Source organism: Cardiocondyla obscurior, linkage group LG03 (assembly GCF_019399895.1).
Source record: "Cardiocondyla obscurior isolate alpha-2009 linkage group LG03, Cobs3.1, whole genome shotgun sequence".
Lineage (NCBI taxonomy): Eukaryota > Metazoa > Arthropoda > Insecta > Hymenoptera > Formicidae > Cardiocondyla > Cardiocondyla obscurior.
Genome location: NC_091866.1, coordinates 10,740,238 through 10,752,817, shown reverse-complemented (window position 1 = coordinate 10,752,817; position 12,580 = coordinate 10,740,238). Strand labels below are relative to the sequence as shown.

At 40.3% G+C, this 12,580-nt stretch overlaps 1 protein-coding gene across 11 annotated transcripts in view; it reads right to left on the bottom strand.

Annotated features, from left to right (window-relative positions):
• Dnc (phosphodiesterase dunce) overlaps positions 1 to 12,580 on the bottom strand; it is a 302,183-nt gene that overhangs the window by 129,720 nt on the left and 159,883 nt on the right. For 5 of the 11 annotated variants that reach the window (XM_070654247.1, XM_070654249.1, XM_070654250.1 and 2 more), the window contains exon 1: positions 1,161 to 4,809. The exons of 5 other annotated variants lie outside the window; for them this stretch is intronic. Coding sequence is in view for 1 of the 6 variants with exons in the window: in XM_070654262.1 (XP_070510363.1) it covers positions 6,701 to 6,786 (86 nt within the window). In the remaining 5 variants the exon portion in view is untranslated. Of the gene's footprint in view, positions 1 to 1,160; positions 4,810 to 6,700; positions 7,766 to 12,580 lie in introns of those variants that run through there. One more of the 11 variants, XM_070654262.1, reaches the window with a different exon arrangement.

Sequence of the window (12,580 nt, the reverse complement as noted above, 5' to 3'; positions counted from 1 at the left end):
CGGAGCGGCGCAAGTCCTGTGATAATTTACACGCAATTGCAAAGATATGAACCTGCTTGCGCGCAAACTTGGCGCGACTTTAATTCGTGGAAACTATTCGACAATTATATTAAGCTGCAATTAAGTTAATCATCGCCAGAAACAGCGTATTTAGGCTCTCCCGTCGTTGCCTGCATAGCGTGTAAGATAAACCAGGTACTTCTACCGCCTCGAAAATACTTTAGTCATTAAGGTAAACTTTGTTGCTTTAAAGTTCACGGCTGCGTAAGCTTCCAGTGATTAATTTAATTAATTAAGCACGTGGGGAGGGGGGAGAAACTTTAAGAAAATTTTTAAGAGAGACAAGAAAAATAGAGCACGGCGGGACTTGATAAACAGCATATCCGTTGCAAAAATATATCTCGGTAGCTCCAAGTACTCCAAAGGCAGAAAAAGTGTCATGGCGTTTATATAATCTGTGCTGTAGCTTATATTAAATATTGTTTCTCATCGCCTTATCTGTTTCCCTATCGCAGATAATATAACTGATTAATGCCCAATGAAAAAGAAAATTATATAATGAAAATTTTTCAGCTTATTTAGAACAACTGTAGATTGCAATGAAATAAAGTACTTATAGCAACGCTGCTCGCATCGTCCGCGCGACTTCATTATTAACTAATTACTCCGATATCATTCGTACGTAACAAACTTGCGACTCGGCTCGGTAACAGTTAAATTCGGATTTCGCGTTTTTGTATATAATTATACTTGACGAGGTGGCGATATATCGAGAATTCGCTACGCAATCTCCTTTTTTTATAAGAGAAGCGTTATGTACCGATCCCATTTCAGAAATTTCCACGCCACGGCTTTGATAAAGACCGAGATGTCGACCTCCGGTAGCTTCGCAGCAAAAAGGGAAAACTTCACTATCGAAGGCTATTATACTTAATGAAATTTTCACCCCTCGCGTATGTTCTCGCGTGCTCGAACAATTACAAAAGCTAACGGAATCGCAGGAGCTCGCAACGGGGTAAAAGGATCTGGAATGCCCGCGTGAACTTCGTGATTAATCAATTGAAATCAAATTAAGGGGAAACTGTTTAGAGGAAATCTACGCGAACGATGCGAGCGATCGTGATCCGAGTGACTCTTCCACCTTCCAAGTGGACGCTCACCGTTGAGCTGCTCGTGGAACTTCTCTCCGCGATGTCCTTTGTATTTATACCCCGTAACATGCTGTGAGATTTCACTGGGGACACAGAAGGTATTACGGGCCGGGTCGCTAGTTAGCCATAGTCCGGGAATAACTAGGTTTCCTTCCCGCTTCTCGTGCCGTGCGCCGCGATCTATAGAGAACTGCTAATCCAGAAGTTAGTTAACAACTTGTCGACCGGACCGACGAGGGCTTCCACGGGACGTCGTTACCACTGATCTCACGATGAGCCGCGGCCGCGGATCGTTTGTACGCGTCGTTCAGGTAGTAACGGTCACCGGGCACGATTCGAGCAAGGCGCGCGGGTGACTTCGGAAAGGGATGACGAGAACGCGAACACGGGGTCGCATGAACCGCGCGAGGTCGCGTGTGCTGTTGGACTGAGAGAACGTCGACGAGCTGCCCCCTTGCGAACCTAGCTGGCGAGGAACGAGGAGGAGCGTCATCGTGCTCACCCGCTGCCGCGGGCATGCTCTCTGTGAGCGTGTGTGAGCTGCGACCGTCGTCTCGGTGTATGCCGTTTCTCCGACCGGTTGTTACTCGCTCGCGGCCTCTCCGTCTCTGTCGTTCGGTATCACATTTCGAACCTTCAGTGTTCGCTCTCTATACCTCGGTCCATCTGCCCGTCGATGCATCTAACGGAATATCGTCGTCAATCACGCGTGACAGGCCGAGAGGAAGCTAACGGCATCGACGGAACGTTGTAGCCATGCGATACTAGATCAAAAAGGATAACGCGATAATATCAAAGAGGGTAAGGTACAAAGGATCGATGTGGGCGACCTCGCATTTCATATTTCAAGTTTTTCAATTAATTCTTCGTTTATCGTAAATCGAAGCAACGATGCTCGAAAGCGAAAGTTATTTACTTTATGCTTCTCCGCTGCATCTGTGTGAGTATGGAGACATACTTCTGATCAAATATAGATTTGTGACAAAATATTTTTTAAGCTCAAGTTAAATTTATTATAATAATAAAAAAAAAAAAAGTATTATTCCGAAAATATAATCATATTTTAATTAAAAGAAGCTCATCAAACTATACTATAATTTTATTAAACTATAATTTTTTTCCTTCAATGGCCAAACTGGCGAAGTATTATATTAAAACTTCATCATTATTAACGAAACTGAAATTCACAAAGTGTGACATTAATAAAACAAAACTGATAATACAAGTTTCATAAATTGCTAGTTAGGCGAAACTTGCCGCTATGATGAAATCGATTTATTCAGGTAGCCCGTAAGAGTCCTGAGCCAGAATTCAATGTGGCGCATTATTAGATAAGATGTAGGAAAAGGCGTCTCTTCGCCAAGCGCAAAACCAAGCTAGAGCGTTCTCCAGAGTATTTCCTTCCCACGCGTAGCGCGCGCGTTTTAGAGCTTCCTCATCGAGATGGGACGAGTTTTCTCGTCTGACACTCTCCAGAGGAGACATAAAACAGTATCTTTCACCGAGAAGAATCCGTTCTAATTTACCAGATCTCGGGCGAAAACGAGGTCTCGCGATACTGAAGCTCATCGTTCCATCTACGTCACGAAGTTAAGGCAAAAAAAAAAAAAAATTATTTAAACTAACAGGTCGACCGCGCGTTATTTATCGCGCAAGTTATTTAGCCCGGATTTGTCACCGTCGCACAACGAAGCACTCGAAACTCAGGTATTTTCATGGCAGAAGGCATTCAGCTCATAATACCCACCGATATCGATCCCACGCATTCTTCGCGACCGATGCGAAAGCTTACCGAGAATAAATATCTCTGAGCAAAACAATTTCGCGCTTGAGCATACATCCGTGCGCATAAGCGTACGATTTTATAACGGCAACGTGGAACCACGTCAAAAAGGAAAGCTTATTGTTTCGTTAACGACGTATACAAACTCGCGAAGGTATAAAAAAAAAAAGGCAAAATATAACGACGGTTCAATTTACGAAGTGAATGGTTGATTAGAGAGCTCATATCGTTGATTTCGCAACCGATAGTTATCAACTGATCGATTACAGTGCGCAAAATTTATCACATACCAAGCGTATTTTCATAGAATCCCGCTTGTATGAGTTAACTTTCCAATAAACAAAACCTGACGTTCTTTTTTGTTTTTTTTTCTTTTTTTTTAATACTAAATTCAATCCGCATCTCTAAAAAAAATATCGAGGGAAAATAGGGGGAACGTGAAATATGATTGATATACGTATAAGGTTACATTTGCTGTCATTTATTCGCCAGGAAAAAAAAAAAATTAAAACGCAATCATTGCAAAGCCATCGACACTATCGACGAGCTTGTTTCTTTAATTGGACGAATGGTAATTGCCTAAAAATGTACGCTTTTATGAGATCAAAGAGATTGAAGAAACCTAAGCAGGTGTAACGAGATGAGTCGTTGTCTATTTAATCAACTGGTGAGCAGCAAGTTAAAATTTGGCATCGAACGTAAATAGAACCGTGCTAAAGAGAAATTTAAAAGATATAATATAACGCCAACACGAGAAATTTCCTAGCTTTGCCGTGCGATCTTTCACATTATACGAACTAATATCGGTTTATTTTAACCGAGGCAAGTTAACGACAAATATTAAATCGTCGACGCTATACGTATAAATGTAACGCAGCTTACTTTTCTTAAAAACTTTTAATAAATCCTAGTGGAAAGGTTAATTTTATTGGGCGGAGTTGAATAACAAGATTTTCTTTCGTTACTTCGAATTAAATACACGATAATCCAGAAGAAACGATAGCTCGCGAGCGCTAGAAATTAGTTTGATAAATTTTCGCGCGGCAATCGGCTGTAAAGTTTGACGGCACCTAAGACGCCGGCTCGAGTGTTTTCTCAACGTTGATCGCTTCAATTGGCACGGTGCACCTCGTAGTACGTCAGCGCGCGCCGCGCGAGAAGATTTCGCGATGACGTCGATTATTATTCACGGGATGAAATAATTTTCAACGTCAATAATTCGCGAGCTGCGCAAAATTACGGGGCGTAGCTTCCGCGCGCGCGATAATCCATATATGACGTTATTCGCAAAGGATATTAGTAATGATACTGACGATGACGCACTGAAACGGTCCATTTCCGTACCTTAACGCGATATCTGGGAAATAAAGCGTCTGATGATGTCGCCGTATAGCTCGAAGGGAAATGAAAAGAAACGTCGTATACGCGTATCCTTTGGAGTTATAAAAATGTTGCTCCGAAAGCACATTCGCGTATTTGATGAACTCCTTTTTAATTCAAAGGAAGGTTACCTTGTTAACAGGCCCGTGCCTTTTCGCAGAAAAAGATATAAAAGATAAGTACTCTCCCCTTAAAAAAAAAAAAGAACATTGTTCATTAAAACGTGCACGATATAGAAATTATCACCCGGTATTATGAAGAACGGCGCCAATGGTCATGATTTTTTATTCACGTCATATTTTCTTCATATACATCCCTTTACTTGGCGCGACGTACATTGAGCGCAACATCTGCACTTTACGGTGCATCGTTTCCGCGCGTGAAATTTATGCGTGCACTGTGAACGATAAATTTTCAAAGCGAAGCACCGCGTTATAAAATTTGAACACCGCGTTGGAGGACAGCGCGAGCACCGTAAACTTTTTGAACATTATTTTAAAGGAAGGTTCTGCGCGGCCGCGTAATCACCAAGTGAACGTAATAAGCTGTTTCCTTTCGTCTTAATTGCTTAAGTAAATCGTTTTACGCAGAAAGAAAGAAAACAAAACCCGATAAGTAGGATAACGGCAGACGTAATGTAGCTCATGCAACGAATTCGCTGTCGCTCACGAGTAAAACTGCGTGCGCGAACGCGTATTGAGTTAATTACTTATCAAGTTTTAAGCATCACGCTGTACAATTTACGTATTAATAAAAGAAGAACCCCTTCCCAAACAAAATTGATTTCGCCGTCAAATCAAAGACGCGAGTTAAAATAGAATATATTTCATAACAGGCAATATTGTAATATTCGAATTGCTGAAGCGGAACAACTTGTGAAATTTCACCGACCTTCATGTTTCGGTGATAAATGTTATCTCAAGCTAGTTCAACATGAAACGCTCTGCATTTGATTTGAATTATGAACACGCAATTCGCAACTATCGTGCATGAATCCTTCCCCGAGGGGAAACCTTCCATCAAGCTAAAATCGAAAAATGTTTTTTTCCCAAAACTGCAAATATAAATCTGATAAATCATTTATACTGTAAAATTTCTGAAATTTTTAGCTGCCATACGACTCGCCGTGCTGTATTCAGTTGCGAGGTAAATTGAAAAATCGATCATCAGAATAGTTACATTAACATACAATTAACATTCGACACGTATCGTTTCGACAATACATGATAATCAATTGCATCGAAATGATGCCTCGCTGTTGAAACCTCTAAATATGCATGAAAGACTTAATTAATTCTGCTATTCGGAAATATTATACCTCCCATCTGAAGAAACGTCTGTTATGAAAACTTTTGCTCGTATTAATAATATTCATAAAACATATTATGCTTTAGAGTTTTAAAATTCTATAAATTTTATCAAAGTGCATGTTGGTAAAAAATATAAATTCTGTTTTTTAATTATAAAATATATAAGATAAAGACTATAAACAAGCGAGAAAATAAGTATAAAAGTAAAATTATTTATTTTTTAATATATTTCTTTATCATCTCCTATTTTTTTTTTATAATAAAAATATTTATCACGTTTATGTTGCTTGAAATATGAAATCTAGTTTATCGACTTTGTTGAGCAAAAGTTGGAAAGAGCCGGTGAGAGGTACCATAGTATCGATCTAACTGTTAAATATAGCAGAGGAGAGCTAGCTACGTGAAACCCAGGCAGTATCGCGAAAGATGGCGGTACTACTACTGGTTGTTTTACCAGTGGAAGCAGTTATTGTTACCAGTTATCGGTTTAAAGCCACGCCACATTTTCCAAGCGTAGTATCTTATCACTTGATAAAGCGATTTAATTACTATCAGTTGCGACAATCGAAAGTTTGAATCTTCCAGAATTTGCCTCGCAAATTAAAAAGATCTAAAAGACAATAACTAAAATAATTATTTAAATACGTTCACACAGCAAAGATATTCTTCTACTATTGATAATCGATGTTGGCTTTGCAAAAATAATTTGCTGTTTCTATTTCTTGTTCGTAAAAAAAAACCCCCAAAAAAAACATAAAAAAAGGGTTTAAATTGAGCAGCTACGATCAATTAAACGGATTTGTTCAGAATAGCTGGCGTATCTCGACAGACGAATCATCAGTACGTTTCTAAAAGACAAATCAAACTGCTTCATCGGGCGCGAGCGCGAACGTGTATATGTGCTCACAATACAGCTTTATTTCGTTGGTCTCTAAATGGAGCCACGGCGGAAAACATTCCCGGCTGCCGCGATAAACGTATCGTGACGGTTTCACCTGTCCGTTGATTTCACCGGTGACAGATATCTTATCCACCGGCGGGAACGGCCAAATTCTCACGCGATTCATCGTACTCACCGCAATTCGTGCCCGACCACCGTCCATCCCCTGCGGCGTCTCCTGTCTTTCCGGCGCAGCGCTTCCGCCACGCTGAGTCTCTCCATCCTCGTGGAGCCGCGCAATTAATTCTTCACGATCGCACTTAAAACGCACGCGTTTCGTCGGCGGCAACAGCCGCGTGACCATCGTGTCGCGACACACATGTCCCCGGCTCGTCTAAAATCGTAACGCGTTAATTCCAAGCTCGCGGAGGAGATTTCGCGTGCGAGGAGAGCGGCGCGAAACTTTTTTCAGACCCCATGCGTGCGCACTTTACGATTAAATCGCTACGTATTTTTACGGCGAGACCCGCGCAACGTACACGCCAGACATTCCCGCAATTTGTCGTACGTAGAGAACGACGGTTCCCAATGACTTTTTCTCGGAACCGATCGTACTTTCCGTTAATGAAACTTTATTTCGGAGTCAATTGATTTATTTATTTACGCGTTATGCAATTGCATCGCGTCGATCTCGATTGTTGTACCGTAATATGGTTAATTGGCGGACACGCCAATAAACGTCTTGCGCAAGAGTAAATCACAATCGCCGATTATTACCCGTGACGTGCACTGCCGCTCGTGAAACACTACAAGAGCGCACAAAGCATACCGAAAAAGAAAAAAAAAAAGAGAATAAAAAAACCGAAAAACAAAAAAGGTATTTTCAATCGCGAATATTGTACATTTTTCTACTTTCCCCGAAACGCGTCATTCGGCACGCGAATTTATTGCACTGCTCGCAAACGTTACGGCGAACTTCTCGTTACTCCATGTTGTCGTCACTGAAACACTCGGACTTTTAAAGACGCACGGAATATTTCTAGCCCGACGTCTCAAGCGCGAGTCCACCGTTCGGCAGTTAATCCGACGAAAGTGAGTAATTAAATCGGCTGTCGCTAAACGAATAGACGAGGTAAGCATCTGGACATCGCGACGCGCCGCATACGACTGAATGTCGTATTGTATTTATAGAGCGACTCGGATTATTTTGAACGCCGTCGCTTTTCTCACGTATACGTAGTTCGTATACGATTTTCGGAGTCACGATACCCGTAAATATGTCGCGGTATCTTTTTTATGCCCGCTTCTTTTACGCCGTCGTGCGCGTGATGTAAAACGTCGCCTTCCACATTAATTCAATTTCGCGACTGCTTCTTGCCCTCCAGTATATCTCATTCTTCCCGCTACATTACTCACCGCTTCTTTTTGTTTTTTTTTTATATCGTGTTTTTAACACGTTTCGAGATAGTTAAATCGACGTTAAAAAATTTAATCCAAATTATTTATGCGTTCGGCAAGAAAATATGACGCATTAGCTTCGCGGAGTTTTATTCACCGCGGGTTTATTACGCGAGCCGCGGATCAATTAATGAAGACGTCCTACTTCCTCTGGCAAAAGCACAAGAAGCATTATTATAAAATCGCAGCGGCTCCAGTTGTGCGCTTTAAAATGCACGCAAGATCGTACGCCAATTATGCGCGAGACGTGCATAAGCATACGAATGCAGCTCAAAAAGCTCTCACATGATATCTACGAATCCGTAGATTATGCATGTTATTCGCCAAAAAAAAAAGGGGGGAAAAAAAAATAGAAATGATCCACCGTCTTTTACCTTCACCATTTTGCGCACAAAACCATATTAATAATGTATGCATATATATTCCCCATTCTATATCCGATCTGGCAAGTGCCCACAAATATTAAAGCACCCGCGTACCGTGCGGCCCGCCAAATTATAGATATTTTTTTGAGTCGCGGTATGCGAGATGAAATTTCGACTCGCTACAGAACACGCATCCGGCGCGCCGTACAAATATCTGCCAAAGTTGTGACAAATGCTGGCTGATGCGGATTATTAGTTCACGTCAAGGCCCGATTAGAAAATGAGTTACGTCTTAATAAACGACTCGTCGGGAATTCGCGGGTAGCTCGCCCTTCGATTGAACAATCCTGCGAGTCGCGGAAAGCAAGGGATATAAAAGCATCGGATAATTAGCGGCAGCTTCGGACTTTTTTCTTCTTCTTTTTTTTTTTTTTTTTTTTTTATAGATTGCTTGCCGAGAAGGGAGGAAAGTCCGAACAAGACGCAAGGTCATCGGTTATTTATTATAATCGAGAATTCTCGGCGACGCGAGCCTCTCCATATAAATCGTGGGTGTCGGCCGGCCAATTATAATACTCGTATTTTGGGAAACCAAGTGTCGTGGTGGCCAACTAGGCGAACGGAATCGCGAGATGCCATGGCTACGTCGTGCCCTCCCCCTGATTTTTCTCGCGGTTCTGCACGAATTTGGCAAACGCGGGCGGAACGTGATGCAAAGAAATGCGTGAATCACTGATATAAATGGAGCAACCGGCGGCAGTTGGGATAATCGTAAAAAATTTTCTCGCAAACAAAAATCGCTTTTACACACCGATGGAGATATACTCGTAGTTATTATTATTATTTTATTCTCGGCTAACGAGAATAAATTTAACATCAACACAAAGAGCTTATACGCGCAAAACGTCAGAAAATGTGAGGAGCTTGTATTTAATTATAATTAATAGGGATTACCCAGTAATGCTGGGATGTGAAGCAAATAAATAAGCGGGACAAAGGTGACATCTAATTTTTCTTTTTCTCTCACCGCGTTCAATCTACATCTCCCACGTTGTAATCTCATACATAAAGAAGAGTAAACTTTATTAAACATTAAATAAAACTTTATCACGCGAACACCGAGACAATTTTCTGAAATAGAATTGTATCATTAATATTAAAAACAGGAAGCTATTTCTTCGCTGCTTCCTTTTCCATTCAAATCTAGTTAATAACATTTGATACTCACGTCGATTAATTAGAAACCTCGTAATAATTTCTATCATTCTTTTTTTTTTGTTTTTTTAAATAAATTTTATTAATACTTGGTCTACAACCATGCCGCGAAAGTAGCACCGTTGTTTCGGGAAAAACCGGCAATTTTTTTAGCGTGGAGCAACTAGCGCAGCATTCGGAAATTTTCAGTAAATAAAATAACGTTTCCTCACTAGTTACAAGATTTTTACTTAATCGTTCAAAAACGTATTACGCATGGGATGCACGCGATGCGTGGATACGAGGAGCGACGGAGTTTATATAAATAAAAGCAAAAATAATTAATCGATATTATTAACCCTTTGCAACGATATCTTGCCTTAACGCGCTCGTGCAAATAGAGGTACTATGGTGGAAGCGCAACTGTGTAAAAAGAATAGCAGGGGCTAGTCAATTTCTTTTCGTTTCATTAAGCAGCGACTGAGAAGTTTACTGCCTCCTTTTTAAATTGGCTTACATAACAAAGCCGGGAAAAATAATAAACGTATTTTTAGAATTAATTAAGAATACATTGCGGCCACGAGCATAGGTGTACATATTAATTGAAATAAACTGATTCAAAACGATAACGATACATGTTGCATGTAATGATATTAATTAACGTTAATGTTTAATAATTTGATTACGCAATGTTTATTAATAATAATAATAATATATACCTTGGATATATAAATTTAACTCTCGAAATTAAATTTAATATATAATTATAATTGATTAAGATATAAATATATTTACGTTAACTATAATTTGTAATATTTTTTAAAGAAAATAAAAAATAACCGCTGCCTTTGATACATATGTAATATATATGTATATATAGACGTGTGATTTTATTTAATTATTCTGAAATTAAACCGCAGTTTACTTTCACGTTACTATAAATACTTTTTACTCTATTTTTATTTAAAAAAAAAATATATATGTATAAATACGTATTGCGTTCGAACCAGTAAGATTTACTAAACCCAAATGTATGTAGCGATTACTCTGTGGAATCGGCTACCGATAAAGGCGTGGCAACGCGATGCTGCCATCCGTGAATGTTCTACGAATTTGCAGAAGCAGCAAACATTATCGTCTGCAGTAAACTTTACGGTTCTGAATTTTGTTTAATATTATATTAAACTGCAGTCATGCTAGAGTACTTTTCGCTCAAAACAACGTTAAAAATGAAAAAGATTGCGTTCCTTCCTTTAAACTATGGTTTAAAACAAGATATCGCAAAGGAACGCATTAAATCTTCAAATAAAATGAATTTTATTTTATACATTGAAATACTGAAATATAAATTTTATCACGATTTAAATTAGTGGAAGAGCTTACTTAATTTGCCTTCTCGTAGAAAATAACATCTTGTGTAAGGACAGATTTAATGATGACATAAAGAGTTCGCGGGAAGAAAAAAAAGAAAAGAAAACGTAAGACAGCGGTCACAGTAGCGATAGCGTACAAACATTAAAATGCAAATGAAGTAGCACGGCAAAAGAAGGATAAGACAAAGTCAACCGTTATTCGCGATAGAGTTCTTCCGCGATATTGTTCGTTTGCTGTTACGAGCGGTCGACTCACAGCTAATACCATAGACAAATATATCGAATATTCGGCTCGAAACTACCTGACTTGACTCTCCGAACGGACGGCAGTTACAGTAAACTGTACTTCGGCAAACAGCTTTGATTTTGCTTCGAAAGAAAGCCGAAGGTCGACCTACATAATGCTCGATAGCAACAAAATATTAAAAAAAAAAAAAAAAAAAAAAAAAGTTAACGCTAAAACTTTTATTTGACAAATTAAATTTGCTTTAAATAACAAATCGGTGAGCGATGAATTCGTAGATTCTAAATTAATAGAAAAATTAATTTTCTAATGAAACGATAATGATCTTTTCGTGACACCTCGCAATTTCCTTATTAGCGAAGAAGTTCGCGTTTAACTTAATTGCATGCATCGCAATTGTCTGCGAAGGGAAGGATTTATCTCGGGTCTCGATCTTCGTCGTTCCCCTCCCGAAAGGAGTCGGCGAGATGCATTTCATCTCGACGGGCGCGTGAAGGCGAGAGAGTCGCGGCGTTCCTATTAGAGATCTCCTCTTACGCAACGGTGTCGAAGAATGCCATTTCCCCGCCCGTGCTATTCTCCCGCAATGAATAAGCAAAGGAATTTCTCGAGACTTGGGTCTCTCTTTCTCTCTCTCGCGCGCGCGCACGCCAGGCATCGTCTACACGGACGGTTCTACGTGTTACACGAAAAGCCACTCGGCGCCCACGACCCATTATGCAAATTACGCCCACCGGCAATGAAATATATGCATTTGTAGATGCACACCTTGAGGTCACAGAGGTGGCAGTACGGAATCGCGACCAGGATAGCGTAACGGTACCGCGCGTGTAATAATAATCGCGACCAGTCGTTTCATTTGCAAGCAAATAACGCGATAGCGAGAAGCACGTGTGACGGGTGGTGGAGCTGTGGCGTTATACATTCGGCGGGATGCTCCACAATTATCACCACCGATACGCGCGCGGGCGTGCAACGCGAAGGAGCTTAATCGGCGCGAGATCGGTCGCGCGCGAGGCGAGGAGCAAAGGAGAGATATTCGTGACGCAACTGCGTGGAACGCGCCATCATGAACTATTCCGAGGATTACAATTTACTTAGCGTTAAGTCCAGATAAATGCGGGTCTATTCTCAAATAACATGAATGCTGCAGCGCGCGGCTCGTTCTCACAACAGTGTAAAAGGCCACGGGATGTTGCGAGCTAGAGTTCTTTCTCTCTCACGAGCTGGCGGAAGTTCCTATAAATATTACATTTAAGCGTTACAAAATCCGCTACATTTACGTTAATTTACATTTTAATTTACGTAGCCTGCGATCGGCGAAGTATACTTTATCGTGCTGAATCGACGCCTAACGTCGCACGTACTTGAATAATAATAATATTAATAATGATAAAAATGAGGTATCGGATATATAAACGTAAATTGCGGAGGGTAAACTT